The 15718-nt window shown below is 39.3% G+C and overlaps 2 protein-coding genes across 2 annotated transcripts in view; both read left to right on the forward strand.

The window, feature by feature from the left end:
• Positions 1-9260, forward strand: part of myo10l3 (myosin X, like 3) — a 60657-nt gene extending 51397 nt beyond the window's left edge. The window contains exons 26-41 of the mRNA XM_044215810.1: positions 304-427; positions 755-998; positions 1148-1243; positions 1451-1544; positions 2808-2863; positions 2959-3101; positions 3383-3577; positions 3807-3964; positions 4494-4617; positions 4912-5209; positions 5323-5530; positions 5659-5795; positions 5956-6079; positions 6175-6630; positions 7053-7244; positions 7406-9260. Coding sequence (XP_044071745.1) covers positions 304-427; positions 755-998; positions 1148-1243; positions 1451-1544; positions 2808-2863; positions 2959-3101; positions 3383-3577; positions 3807-3964; positions 4494-4617; positions 4912-5209; positions 5323-5530; positions 5659-5795; positions 5956-6079; positions 6175-6630; positions 7053-7244; positions 7406-7510 — 2754 coding nt within the window. The 3' untranslated portion in view covers positions 7511-9260. The remainder of the gene's footprint in view (positions 1-303; positions 428-754; positions 999-1147; positions 1244-1450; positions 1545-2807; positions 2864-2958; positions 3102-3382; positions 3578-3806; positions 3965-4493; positions 4618-4911; positions 5210-5322; positions 5531-5658; positions 5796-5955; positions 6080-6174; positions 6631-7052; positions 7245-7405) is intronic.
• Positions 9261-11118: 1858 nt separating this feature from the next.
• Positions 11119-14986, forward strand: pttg1ipb (PTTG1 interacting protein b). The gene is made up of 7 exons (XM_044215811.1): positions 11119-11299; positions 11684-11739; positions 11851-11959; positions 12608-12707; positions 13121-13186; positions 13767-13813; positions 14250-14986. Exons 1-7 carry the CDS (start codon positions 11200-11202, stop codon positions 14291-14293), a joined length of 522 nt encoding a protein of 173 aa, XP_044071746.1. The 5' UTR covers positions 11119-11199; the 3' UTR covers positions 14294-14986.
• The last annotated feature ends 732 nt before the right edge of the window (positions 14987-15718 follow it).

The raw sequence follows: 15718 nt of genomic DNA on the forward strand, positions 1-15718 counted from the left end.
GATTTATGGCGAGGTTGATTAACAACATAGTAACAACAGACAGATTTTGGGCACTGATTTAAGTACTGAAATTGCAAAATGAAGACTCTGACTTCCTGTGGTCTTCAGAAAATGAAAAGAACAACCTGTTCTTTCTTGAAATTACAATTGTGGAGCTTTTAATATTTAAATATGTGCTACACTTGTTGCTTATATAAATTGCTTATAAAATGACCTGCTTTTTATGTTTTTACCATGAAAGTGACTGCCAAGTGTTCTCATGAAGGACGTCTATCATCATAAATGCTGTTGTTTGTGTTTCAGTTCATTGACAGCGATGAGGACAACGATGGCTATGTGGACACAGATGAGGAAGTTTCCAATGGGAGAGTGAATCTGCTGAATGGCAGCGGGCCTCCATACTTCCACGGCTACCTCTACATGAAGAGTGAGTACCTTTACCAAATCACTGCCCAGCAGGCATGCAGATGATTTATGCACAGTTGAACACAGCTTGTATAGTTGTTTTAGAAATGTCTTAACTGGCTTTTGTTGTTTTTCATGTGTTATGTGTTTTGTTTCCAGAAGATGTACATATATGGGTGTGAATGTCTGTGTGAATGTGTACGGGTGTTGGTGGGAGGTGTTAAGGCTGTTTTAAGGTGTTTAATGTGTCTGGTTTTACGTCTCCCATCATACTGAGATTTCACATGAAACTATGTAAATAAACATCCCTTCTTTCTCCCTCTGCTCTCTGCACCTTTCCATCTTTCAGGTGGTCTGATGATCCCGTGGCGTCGTCGCTGGTGTGTCCTGAAGGACGAGACCTTCATGTGGTTTCGAGCCAAGCAGGACTCAGTCAAATCCGGTTGGCTTTACAAGAAAGGAGGAGGAATGTCCACCTTGTCTCGGCGCAACTGGAAGATGCGCTGGTTCGTTCTGCGGGAGTCGAAGCTCATGTATTTTGAAAACGACAGCGAAGAGAAACTGAAAGGAACCATCGATATCCGCACAGCAAAGTAAGACCCTGTTATCAGTCATTGGGGTTAAAAATCATGGTTTTCTTTCTTTTTGTTCACTTATTTTGGGGATATAATTATTATCGTTCAAAAGAAACAGAGAACTATGTGGTTCACTAAGTTTTGGTCTACCCTGGGTCTTTCTGTAGGGAAATAGTGGACAATCATGAGAAAGAAAATGCACTGAATATAGTGACTGAGGAGAGGACCTACCACATCTATGCAGAGTCTCCAGAAGATGCCAGGTACAATATATCCATATAGTCTATTCAAATCATCAACTTAACTGTGGCTGTTCTGTAGTTAGTGTTTTACTTTGTCATCATCTCTCTGTAAAAGTGATGTGTGGAAATAAAGTTCCCCCTTGTGGTTGCCAGTGGAAGTTCACGGTGTAATTTTCAATTGCATGTTTGCTGACTTTTACTTTCTGAACTCCCTCTGACCCCATCCAGTGGTTGGTTCAATGTGCTGAGTCGGGTCCACAGCGCCAGCCCGGACCAGCTCATGGAGATGCACCACGAACAGGCCAACCCAAAGAATGCAGTGGTTAGTGCTGTTTTACCTCTCTACTGCTTGGGCCCCAGCCTCAACCCCATTTTAATGATGGAGCATGTAACTGAATCAGCTGAAGTATAATGGTCCAGATTTGGGTCATATAGTAATTTGAGCAGAAGAAGCAGAATACACACACTTGGTGTGTCATTGTTCATTTTTGTGGACGTTAAACAATTGCAGGTTAGTTAATAGCATTTGCAGATTTAGAAATTAAATGAGCCAGAAAACGTAACAGGGTAGCAAAATGGAAAGACACAAATGCAAGCCACATTACATAGAAAGTAGCTAACAAATATATAGAGTATAATTAACATATTACTATAAACACCCATTTACTTCCCTTCAATAGACACCCTTAAGGGGTCAGTGTGCTTCAAACGAAGAGCTTGTCGGATCGATGAAAAGTGTCTGAAACCCCCTCAAATCTTTCTGACATTGCAATTTCGAGGCTGAATCCGACAATTTTTGTCATTTTCTGAAACTGACAATCCGACAAATGTGCCTCCCTTATGCAGCGATTGGCCAGGTGTGCGGAGGTCACTTTTCGTATGTGCAAACAAAGGCAATACTGTGAATGTATTTGGGGAGGGACTGTCCAAAAATGCATTATCCCGATTTGTACTACTCATCGCATCTCACCTCTCAAGGCTTTTTGCCCTTTCTTTGAGTCATGCTGTTTGGAACAGTTGTGCACACATTTGCCTTCAGATGTGGTTGGACGACATGTTGTACAAACTACTTTGTTTCAAGCATACCCTGGCCTTTACTCCCATCAAGCCCAACTCTCTTTGGAACCCCTTCATCTTCTCACCCCAATCCTCAAGGATCCACTATGCCAAATATGCCTTTTTCTTTGTCTCCTTGACACCAAGTAGTTTTTTTCCAAGTATTTTAGGGGTATTTTATGCCTATATTAGTGAGATGAAAGACATGCAGCAAAACACTCAAGCAGGGACGATAGAGTTCATGGTCGGGGCCTTAAACCACAAGGCCATTAGGGCACCCTGACTAAATAGTATTTTTAAGTGAATCACACTCTTAGAATAAAACTTCTTGGAGTACCAGGTAGTGATGTTTACTGTATCAGGGTAAGTTAGCTAGGTTAGTTTCAATCATGGAAATGTAATGCAGCTTATTTTGCAACTCCAGCACTAACTTGAGTGTCCCTTGAAGAAAACCCACCAAGGAAAATATTTACAAATGTGTGAACAGCTAATAAAATTATTTCAATTCACCCCTCTTTTCTCTTTCCAGGGCACACTAGATGTGGGCTTGATTGATTCAGTTTGTGCATCAGACAACCCCGACAGGTGAGGATCGGCCAGTAAACCTTAAAGATGTATTTAAACTACAGTCTAAGTACATAGTGTAACAACATGTGTGTGTGATGTGTTGTGTTTTGCAGACCAAACTCGTTCGTGATCATCACGGCTAACCGGGTGATCCACTGCAACACAGACACACCGGAGGAGATGCACCACTGGATTGGCCTGCTGCAGAAATCCAAGGGAGACGCCAGAGTTGACGGTCAGGAGTTCTTAGTCAGAGGTCAGTCAGTTGAGACACACAACAGGTTTTTTTAAATTAATTAATTAATTTATTTTATTTTTACGATTTGAGAATTGATTCATGTGCTTCATGTATGCAGTAGGATACCTCTGGTTAGCTCCATAAATGACTGATGGGATTCTGCACTGAAATAACGAAATGTGTTGTATTTGTTTGAGAGAAGGAAATATTAAAAAGGATTACCAATAAAAATAAATTTTAAAAGGTAAAAAATAATTTTATCTAAGAATACTCTAAGTTATTAATTTATCCTCCCTCAGGCTGGCTACATAAAGAAATGAAGTCAGGAGCCAAAAGCACTTCTCTGAAGCTGAAGAAGCGCTGGTTTGTTCTCACCACTAACTCTCTGGACTATTACAAGTCGTCTGAGCGCAGCGCCTCCAAACTGGGAACTCTGGTCCTCAACAGTCTCTGCTCTGTGGTGCAGCCAGATGAGAAAGTCTTCAAGGACACTGGTCAGTTCATGGTCAAAATTATTCTCAGTCATCTTGAGCAAGGGAAATATATTTATGAGTTTAAGCTTTACTCTCTTAAAGTTTAAAAAGTTTTTTACAGTATTTCTTAACTGCAAATTTTTCAGGTTTGAGCACTTTATAGGGAAAAATATTTCTGATTTGTAAAGTTGTCTAAAGCTCTACCAGGGAGTTATTTTGTCTCTAATTACTTTCTGCCTTGTTCACCCAGGTTACTGGAATATAATCATCCATGGACGTAAACACTCTTACCGTCTCTACACCAAAATGCTGAATGAAGCCATGCGGTGGGCGAATGCCATACAAGGAGCAATAGACAGCAAAGTTCCCATAGAAACGCCAACACAACAACTCATCAGGGATATCAAGGTATTAAAGGATTCACTTGACTGTTTGTCCCTTTATTGTGGCTAGGTTGCTAATGTTATACTAATAACTGCTAGACTGTGTACAATGTCTAGCTATGAGATTTTATGCTACATGTGTCTTACTAAATGTGCTAATAGTAATTTCACAAACAATTCTGCATGACATTTCATTAACATATGGGCACTGACATTATTTTAACTCCAATTCTTTTCAGTTATGCAAACCTTTGGCAGGGACACACACTGTAGTAAAGTGAGGTACTACTACTCACTAAGTGTGTGCCGTGATCTTCTTTGAGTCTTGGCTTTGTCTGCTTCAAAACACTTTTGTCTACCTATTTTCCTCACATATAGCTGGTTCCAAGTTTTACTACAATAATCATATTCGTCACTGATATTTTTCCTAAACTGACTTGATTAACTCACTTAAATACAAACTTCGGCCTATTTAAGAATGCTCTACTTTGTTGTAAAGATAATTCATGACCACTTTACTTTAAGATCACTGATCTGGTTTTCTCTCTGTCCAGGAGAGCAGTTTGAATGTGGAGGCTGTGGAGCAGACATATTGGAGGAACCCCATCCTGAGATATACCCAGCATCCTTTGCACTCCCCTCTTCTACCTCTGCCCTATGGAGATGTCAGCGTCCACTGTGAGGGTTCTGGCTTACAGCCACTGTTTGCAAGCTGTTGCTATAGACCTCTGACAAAATGAGATACTTTATCTGTTTTGTGTAACACATTACAAGTATTTATATATATATTTTTTGCATTAACATGTACCTTAATACATACATTTTTCTGTTTATATAATAAAGTAAGTGCTCTAATGTAATCTAATTAATTAGATTAGATTTAGGACAGGCATAAAGTAAAGAACCTAGTTTGAAAAATAATTGTACTGGTTGGGCTGGAATTAAAATCCCCTCTCTGTCTTTCTCTCCCAGTGCAAAAGGAAAAGGGTTACACAAGCCTGCAGGATGAGGCCGTGAAGATTTTCAACTCGCTGCAGGAGATGGAGGCAGTGTCAGACCCTGTACCAATCATCCAGGGAATCCTACAGACCTGTCAAGACTTGAGGCCATTAAGAGATGAGGTTTACTGTCAGCTGATCAAACAAACCAATCACGTCCCTCACCCCAACAGTCCTGCCAATCGCGCCCACTGGCATCTCCTGACCTGCATGAGCTGCACCTTCCTACCCAGCCGAGGCATCCTACGTTACCTCAAGTTTCACCTCAAAAGGTGCAGTGTATTTTTGGACACATGCATTCATCATCCATAACAATCCTACGGTCACAGATTACAACGGGTTGAAACTTCTTGTTCACCGTCTTTGTGTTTTGGGGTGTTTTCAGGATTAAGGAGCTGTTCCCCAGTACAGAGATTGAAATGTTTGCCCATTTCATCGGCGAGTCTCTGAAGAAGACCAAGGCCAGAGAGTTTGTTCCCTCTCAAGAGGAAATCATGGCACTGCTTACCAGACAGGAAATGACCACCACGGTCTACTGCCACGGAGGAGGCTCCTGCAAGATCTCTATTAACTCACACACCACTGCTGGAGAGGTGAACGAGCCGTAGTCATTGCTACACAGGCTATTTTAAATGTTCCTCTGCAAGATATCACTGTGATTACTTCTTATTTACACAAACTCTGATACATATATTTTGTCTTCTAACATGGCTTTGTCCAGGTGGTGGAGAAGCTAATCAGAGGTCTGGCCATGGAGGACAGCAGGAACATGTTTGCACTCTTTGAACACAACAACACTATTGACAGAGCTGTGGAAAGCAGGGTTCTTGTGGCTGACGTTTTGGCTAAATTTGAAAGGTATGTTATACATGATCACGGGTTACTTTCTATTACAAACTATATTTGACAATATTATTATAAATTCAGGGTCCTGTTATACGCCTGTTGAGGTACACCTGTTGATAGAAAGGACCAACATACAGATATGTAAGTGACAGGCTTGTGGCTTTCCCACCAGACTGGCTGGCAGTGAGGAAGGTGAGGATGACGGCCAATGGAAACTCTATTTTAAACTCTACTGCTTCCTGGATGTGGAGAGCATGCCTAAAGAAGGAGTGGAGTTTGCATTCATGTTTGAGCAGGTGCATTTTACTCCTCGTCTTACACTTGATTGAGAGTCTTGTTAATCACATGTTGCAACTGGTGCTAACGATGAACTCTTTTGCTGGTACTTCAGGCCCATGAGAGTTTGACCCGGGGCCACTTCCCTTCCCGAGAAGAGACCCTGCAGCACCTGGCCGCTCTACGCCTGCAGTTTCTATACGGAGACAACGCACGAGTCACCTGGAGCCTGGAAAACGTCTACCCCGTGGGCCGCCTGCGCAGTCGCATCCTCCAGTTTACCAAAGTGGGTGGAGCCTCGGGGTCGGGACAAACTCTGGAGCGTCGGAGAACTAGCTTCCTGGACGGGACCCTGCGGCGGGGTTTGAAGACGGGCTCGATGAAGAAGCAGCGCATGGAGGAGGAGCAGATGTTGGAGATGTGGATAAAGGAGGAGATGTCTGCCACCAGGGCGAGTATCGTGGAGAAGTGGTCCCGCCTCAAAGGTCTGGACCAGCATCAGGCCATGCTCAAATACATGACCATCATCAAGGAGTGGCCTGCATATGGGTCCACACTGTTTGACGTCGAGGTAAGTTTACTGGGTCTTTGATTGTGGTTTAGATGTCAATCAGGTTTTAACGTTGCCTGTACGGATGCACTGATCTGACTTCAGGATACCTCAACTCATGGTTTCTTTGGATACTGAGTACCGATCAGATACCAGTGCTCTCTTTTTCCCAAATTTACCTCACTGCGTGGAACTCATTGGGATAGTTTTGCGTTAGGTAACATGATAGCTGACGAGCTAAAAACTGAGCTCACCTGGCCCAGTGTGACTTAATGAATGTGACTGAAACAGAACCACAGAAATAATGAAATTGATGAAGAAACTGTAAGGTCAGTGTCTGCCTCGATACCGATCCAGCAGAGCAGATCACTGCATCCATAGTTGCCAGCCCGCTGAACGCATTGGATGATGTTCATGAGTTCCTGTGTTTGTGTCTTACATAGTGCAAAGAAGGAGGCTTCCCTCATGATCTCTGGTTGAGTGTGAGCGCTGAAAATGTGTCAGTCTACAAGAGAGGAGAGCCCAAGCCTCTGGAGACCTTTCCATATGAGCACATCATTTTCTTTGGCGCTCCACAGCCCTGCACCTACAAGATCACCGTGGATGAGAGAGAAATGTTCTTTGAAACACCACAGGTACATCATCTTTTCTGTAGAAATTAGATTGCGCATGTTTGTAAGAGGAAACAGGATTTCCAAAATTCATTTGGTTGATATGCCTTAAAAAATTGAATACACATCTGTATGTCTTCGCTTATCTTCTCTTGAGTGACTGTGTTTCATCTGCACGTTGGCAGGTTGGAGAGATCACAAAGATCATGAAAGCCTACATAAACATGATTGTGAAGAAGCGCTGCAGTGTGAAGTCTGTGTCCAGTTATGGATCCAGCTGGATCAGGTGATTGATTTGACAAGACACAAAATGTACTCAGCTACCATACACCCGACGGATAACAAGCAAGCATGGACAGAAGATGCAGAGATGGTGTTTTAAAGCTTTTGACTGGCTTTGTAGCAATGCAGAAAAACTCCATCCAGAAAGATTTCCGTCTTTAGAGACACAAAAAATGTTGGTGTCTCTACTGCTTGTGGCAAAAGTGGGAACATTCAAGCATCTGCACCATTTTAAGCTTTACCGTCGTCCCGAGTGTTGCTTCCCTCCACGCAGTCTCCAAACACGTTACTTGCTCTCATTACTTACACTGGTCATTTCTCACATCTTACTTGAAATGTACTTCAGGTATATATATTTTCGTGGATTTTTTTTATTTTATTTTTTTTAATATCCAGGAAAACCAGACAGAGCTTGCACTCTCTTTTTCCACCAAACCCTGTGTCTCACAAAAAACAGACATTCACATCTGAATTTGGACTTTTTCATTTCCAAAAGTGTACATTTTCTTTAAGCATGCATCCAAACTAGGTAAGAGAATGTTGCAGTGGAAACATACTTTTATTCAAGTGTTTTTTCTACAGATATTGCGCCCCATTGTAATGTATGTTCTCCCGAATGGAGATTCCCTCAGGTTAATGTGTAAAATAACTGTCCCAGGGAGATTATCTCCCTCACCTTGCCTTATTTAAGTTTTTATTTGAGCTATTCTGAACTAATAGATTCAGTGCAGATGCAGCCTTTGAGGAATGGAATATAAATTTTGGGTTGTTTAGTGTCCTATCTTAAAAAAAGAAAATTCTAAGTCAGATAAATGCAGCAAACAAAGAAATTCAACATGAATAACCACTGCATCAGTGGAGAAGCAATGTGTATAACCACTGCAGTCAAGTATTTTCTCAAAAGGCACCGGTTACTAAAATCAGTCAAACTATTTGCGCTTCTGTCCTAGAACAAGTACTTTGTGTTGAGCTGTTTTACTGTGTGCTGACTTGAGGGTATGTCTTTGAAACTTTTTGTAGCTGAAAACGATGTTCAAGGATGTGTTTGGAGAAACAAGCAGGATATCGCTTGTTCAGTACGTCTGTGTCTGAAGATTGTTTTACTGTGTTTTTTTCAGTGATGTCAAAGGCCATGTGAGGGTGGGGTATTTATTTATTGAAGTATCAATGGATTGGGAGAATAAGCAGACTGAGCGAGGTAAACAGTGTGCTGGAAATGTATGGATGCAGTTTTGCTAGTGCTTTTGTTTTTCTATTATTTGTGCATTCAGGGACACAGAAATTTAGATTCAAAAATAGAAAAAGTTGTTCATAACTTAATATTGATTTTCTCCATTTTGTGCCCTGCTTCTGAGCTTTTGTTAACATAAAATAACTTAAGTGTGTTGCCCTCAACACCCAACATGCTCAATTCCTTTTATTACCTTGCTTAACTGAGGATATGTTCTCTCCTCCACTGTAAATGAACACAAAGGATTGAAGTCTATGCCAGTCCACGTACATTATAGTTCATGATAAGAGTATGATCTAAACATAATGAGCTTAGTATTTACCTCACATTGCATCACTGTCTTCCATTGCTCTCCAATCGTACTCACTTAGGCGATCTGGTCAGCTGCCGGCGGCCACACCAGAGACTGATCTTGCCATTGACGATGACTGTATTTCTGAGATTTCTGATCATTTTGAAGAAGAAAAATCAGAAAATGTTTTATATCAGAATTTAAAGATGCTTTAATAAATTATTGTATTTCAAAAGCTGTTTTGTGTTTGTTATTATTGTCTCATTCTGTCATGTCAAAAATGGTACGTACAGATGTGTCTGCCAAGTCATCTCAATCTCTCAATAAACATGAACACGTTGCTAAAAAAAATACATCATAATGAGATAGCTAATACCGATGTTAGTTGAAACACCAAAGCTGGAATTTGGATAAGTGCCCAGGTGTACTTATACCGACTCATCTCAAAAAGAAATGAACAATGAAATGAATGCATTGCTAAGTTGTGCCACAGCTGACTCTACACCTACAGCATGAATTATTGTGTCTGAAGTCATAGTCATACAACAGCTAAAGGCCCCACACATCCATCGTACACTTACACAGGTGTTTTCACATTGATTTTTGCATTCTTATTAGTACATATAGTTTGGTGACCTCACATAATCTCCATCATTGCTCTGCCCAGATTATGCTGCATTCATGCAATGTCAGCAGAATGGGAGGAACAGGAAAACCTCCCCTTATTTCAACTTGGTAATATTCATTCTTCCAAGATGGAGCCTTGTAGGTATTAGTGTTAACATAAGATTTTAATTTAACTCCCAGCGATGGTGGCTTTGCAGCCATGTTGCTAGCCAGTGGTGGACTCAGGCTGTTTGAGGGGCAGGGGTGAAAAAAATGAAAAGGGAACCAGCTGTATGCGATGCGCAATTGGCACTGTATTGTGTTTTCTCCACTGGAAGGGCACCCTAGAGGGCACTTTCTTACATTTTATCTACCATAGAGGCATCCAAGAGGGCACTTTTGCGGCATTTTTTCGAACATGGGGCCACCATGGGGCAATTGCCCAAACCCTGCCCCTAAGTTTCTCAGAAATCCTTCCTCAACTGTTGTCAGTTGACATTGTAAAGAAATAAACAGATAGTATTAAAAATATTATAAACGGTACTCTTCCTCATGGAGGATGTGGGGAACAGAACTGACATGTGGTCACAATAAATTATAATAAATACTGTGTTAAAGTTGAGTAAGATATTGTTTCTTTAACACATGTTGAATATTGTGGCTCTTCATTATCTTTTAAAACAATGATTTATTGTGACTATAACTAAAATAATTTGTATTAATGTGACGCATATTAAAGAGAAAAAATAAGAAAGAAAGACTACCAGGTAGCTACATGTACCTTTGCTTCATGAACAGGCACCTTCCATAAATGTTTTTTAAATTGCAACATACAACTTTATAAGGTTAATAAAATATTCATAAAAGTCAGTTATAAAGGGCAATGGGTCTAACTTTACAATCAGCAATCAATTATACAGTCACAAATGTTTATAAAGTCTTAATAAAATTAATAAAAGGTCAGGTTTCTCTATTTATAATAACCCATCAGCAAAAGTAAGTTATCTAAAATAACAAATGGAATTAAAGTGGTTGTTGTTTTTTTACAACAATCTGTCTGTAAAGGTCTGCAGTTGTGTATGTTAATAAGTTGTGCAGATGCTCTGCGGCCTTTTTCCAGAGAAAAATAGCCAAACAGTCCATTAGTAGTGGTTTTCCTGTATTAGGCAAGCTAAAAAAAGGCAAAATGTGTCATGCTGAAGGAGGATAAACGGCTACAGAGATGTTTCACAACTTGGCAACCCACAACTTGTTGTTATTAATGTCTTAAAACGGATATAAAAGCATTAGTAAATGATAACCATTAATAAAGTCACAGTAACTTTTACTGCTAGTTTTACTGCTAGTAAAATACAACATAAAGATAACGGACACATTGTATGTTCTTTATATGTTGAACATTTAAAGACGTTGTTTTCGGTGAGATGTTTCACTCTGCAGCTGTTTCATGACACGAGCGTCAGGAGTTCATGACGTCAGCCCAGGGGTCCACCCTTCAGTTTGGCTTCTCAGTAACGTTAGTTTGTTCCTTGTTTCCACGCAGTCGATGGTCTCCCCCTCGTCTCACAATGTCCGGAGTTTGCAGAGCTTCAGCCTTTGTTTTTGTCTTGATTTACAGTATTATTCCAACAACAGAGGCGCAGACACCGACTCCTTCTCCAGCTCCCAGTAAGTGTGTTTTTTTTGTTTTTTTTAAAAGCTTTAGCTGTTGTGCTTTGTGCAGCCAGAGTCAGGAGGCTGTCACATGATAGCAGCAAAATGGATTTTCTCTAATAATAGGAGCAAAGAGTAACGGGAAAAAAACAGAAAGCAAACTTCACCCTAGTTTTTCTTGTAGCAAAGTGTGTCAGTCTGAAGCACTGTAAACTCTGTTGTTGCAAGTACTGCTTATGATTTGTCAGTGGGCAGAAAATGAAACCTCTAGTAAGATTGAATTTTTTTTATTTTCTTTCTTGTAAGCTCATTTATACAACTGCTTGAACCTACACAGTGAAAGGAATGCCAGTCTGCTCTGCAACCTACAATACACACTGAAACTTATCTCTGTTTCAGCTCCATGTGCCTTGAGATCCAACACCAGTTGTGCTGAATGTCTGCAGAATGTAACAGTAAGTCGCATAAAATTCAGCCAAATACAAATACTGTAACTGTCTTTAGCTTTGTTAGTGGTGTATTACTATATATACCAAAGATACTAAGCAGCACAGTGTTTGTTGCAGTGTTTGTGGTGCACACCAACCAAACAATGTATCGACTACCCGGTGAGGAACATCCTGCCCCCCCGCAGTGTGTGTCCATTGAATGATGCAAGATGGGGGTTGTGTTGGGGTAAGAGTGACTAAACCTTAGGCCTCAGATAACCATTCATGTATGAGACATTTTTTCAAGCAAAAATGCAAAACATCCTCTAGTTACAGCTTCTCAATTGTGATGATTTGCTGCTTTTCTCTTTGATAGTAAAGTGAATATCTTAAAGTTTTGGAGTGTCAGTCGCACAAAAAAGCAATTTGAAGACCTCACCTTGTGCTCGACTTTATCACTATCAGCATTTATCACTACTTTACCACATTTTAGAGGTCAAACAATTAATTAATCAATCAATTGAAATAATAGTCCACAGATGAATCAATAATGAAAATAATCGTTAATTACAGCCCTAGTGTGGGACTTTCTTCTGATAAAGAAAATCTTAGTTTACAAATAATAAGATGCCTCTGACTAATCAATTACTTGACTTACAAAATGATTTAATTACTAATTACGGTGCTTATACTACACAGAAGAACCATAAATTGGATTTCCCCAAGAGAGATTAATAAAGTACTTCTTTACTTCTGGCTAAAAACACCAAGTTGTTACCTAAAGTCTAAAAGGGGCAGCCCTTGTAGTGTCTGGATGTATAATATGATGCATGGCTCATAATTAAATGACTTTCAGTGTATCCTTTTTCTCTGTGTGTCTGCCTTCGACTTCCAGTAAACTTCCAGATTTTGATCATCACTATGTCAGTGCTGGCTGGTGTCATCATAACTGCCATTCTTGTTTGCTTCTGCTGCTGCAAGTGTGAAAGAGTCGGGTAAGCATTAAGTTACACGAAGTGTTGGCTGTGAAGTCTGGTTCCACATTGGGGGGGGCAGGCAGGACACAATGGGTTGTTTTTCTGCACGGCTAAGCTGATACCGCCGTCTCCAAAAGCCTGCCAGAATGTGTTACTGCAGCTTAGCTCTGAAAATAACTTTGCTCTTTCTATAAAGATGTGCTGTAGCCTCTTCTAAAAACTAGTTAATTTAATAAGAGGTGTTGGATGAAGAGGAAACAGTGATATATTTGGTCAGATTATTGGACTGATTAACTGACTGTATTAGGCTAAAAGCAAAGCACATCGGACTTTTAGTCTCACTAGTGTCATTTATATTGCAATGTAAGCTTTTATTTACAGAGACATAACTATTATCAAGATTAATAGAATTACACATTCTTATATTCCAGCACTAAAAGAGAAGACGCAAAGGTGGAGCGACAAACCCGTGCGAGGAAGACCCGTCAGAAAGCAAAGTAAATGGCTACTGAGGAGGGGTCTGACAAGAACCAATTAACTGTATATTCAGATACAAAACACAAAAGCTCATTAGTTTCTGACTGTCAGTAAAATAGACACCAGGGGAGTCTCTCCTACACTTTGCACTGTTGACTGTATTCATCAGCATGTTGATAAACACATATTCATTATGATAAAAGTTGCGACAAGGAGACTTTTCTCAAAAGTGGTGCAGATAGAAAGTTATTGCTGAAAGTGTTTTTAAGTGGCAGGCACATTTTAACACATCTCATTGACAACCACCACCATGCACTACAATGAAGTTGTATTAGTGTTTGAATAGTTTCATGTTATTTCATTGATTATCAAGATTGTAATGTGTATGATTTTGGTCTAGATAATCAATTTTCATATCTGCACATGCCAAATGATGAGTTTTCTTTTGTTTTATTTTGTAAAGATATTTAAAATGTGGAATAGGGGTTTTGGCAGCAGTACTTTGTGTTGATCCTTGAGCCTGGATTCAAACACTGTAGGCGTGAGTGCAGCCAGTGTTCTCTGTTGTCTAACAATTTGTCTTTGTTTGTTCCCCAAAAGGAGAACAGAAATGCAGCTGAGACATGACGAAATCAGACAGAAATATGGTGAGATTCATTTCTTCTTTGTGTGGTTTCAGTGGGTTAATACATGTAAATCTGGAATATCAAAGCTTGTTTTCACTAAGCTTTGTTTACATGCAAAGTGACTAAACAGCAGAACAGTGAAGAAATACTGTGACAGGGTACAAACAGGGTAGGGGAAAGATTAAAATAGATAAAATAAAATAAATTAAAGATAAAGGGGAACAATGTACAAAAGTATTTTAACAACCAAGAGAAAAAAGCAACATAAAAACAACAAATTTGATCCAGTAGTGCCATCTACTGGATAAAAACTACATGCACATACCTGATATACATTAATAATTAAATTCCCAAATTTTTCACTACAATGATTTTTGGAAGACAAAGATTTTGGAAATAAGTTAATTGCATTAAACCCACAATTTCAAAATGTCAATATCTCCATTGTCCTTTTCAGGTCTGGCAAAGGATAATCCATACTCCCGTATGGACGAGCATTGAGAAGAATCTCAGCGATGATTCCTTTAAAAAAAATCCCTTAAGATGATCACACTGATGCCAGTAACATTGTGCTACATATGTAGCATAAACTGTGATTATCTGATTTGAATTCAGTGAGTTAGTGTTTGCAAGAAAATGTCACCAAGATGCTCTGAAATCATTTTGACTGAGTGTGGATTATATTTCAAACATGGTCTCTTCACCTAATGTTTCATCTTTTTATACACGTTGCTTTCTGCTATTATGCTAAATTAATATTTCTTATGCCTTCATTTTGATGTAAATGATTATATGGAAATCTGTTCAGTTAACTTGTTTTTCTGTCCACACAGGAAACTAGGTGTAAGGGCAAATCTGTCAAAACATATTGTCCACTGTGATATGCAAACATTACTGTATTATTTTGCACAAAATGCAGAATTGCAAGATTTCTGCAACTCCAGAGCACATCAGAGCGTGCGGTGCTTCTTTTATAACTAGCAGTTTCATTTTCACACTAGATTTGTAGTGCACACTATTTCACTGATTATCATTCACTTCTAAAGTACGACATTTATTTTTACATAAAAAGTTCATTTATGACATGTAACACATTTTAGACGTTTTTTGCTATTTTAAATGTTGATAAATCTCAGAATCAGAAAGAGTTTGTTTCAGAACTTTCTTGGATAAAAGAAATGTGTGTTCTTGAAATACGCGTGAGGCATTTGATTCTTGTGCAGCTGTTAAAAACAAATTGTGACCATTTCAAAATTTTATGAATAAGACTTAAATTGTAAATCAATTTTCATATTCACAACTTCCCCATTTACCCATCCCCATCCCACCCAAATACAAATACAGAAACAAGAGGGGTCAACCAAAATACAAAGTGGCTTTTCTAAAAAAAAAAAGAAAAAAGAAAAGAAACTATTAAGTACTGAGAGAAAGTATGGAACCATAAATCCCATGTAGAATCAATGCCATTAATGTGCTTAAACCTAACCCTTTCACTTCGGCATTAAGGAAATACACACTCCCCGGAAATATTTTTCTATATGTAATTCTTTCATATGCAGCAATCTTTCCTAAAGCTATCACCCTCCTGAAAAGGAGGCACTCCATGCACATTTCAGTTCCAGAGAATAATTTGCCATTCAATTATTATTGCTATCTGGGCCCAGCCCTTCAATGATTGCGGCAAAACAGATAATACATACAGTCTACTGAAGAGTACAAACTGCAAACATGTGAGATCCACAATATAACTATGAATCTTCATCCAGAATTGTTGGATTTTGGGGCATGAATAAGAAATTTTTATCCCAAGACCATCTTTACTTAATAAGTGGAATATTGACTTCACTATATTAGAGAGTCTACAAAAAAAAAAGATTACCATCATATTTCTGGTTTTGTTGTGTTTCTGGCTGGCTTATGTTAAGT

This window comes from Siniperca chuatsi, linkage group LG12 (assembly GCF_020085105.1).
Source record: "Siniperca chuatsi isolate FFG_IHB_CAS linkage group LG12, ASM2008510v1, whole genome shotgun sequence".
Lineage (NCBI taxonomy): Eukaryota > Metazoa > Chordata > Actinopteri > Centrarchiformes > Sinipercidae > Siniperca > Siniperca chuatsi.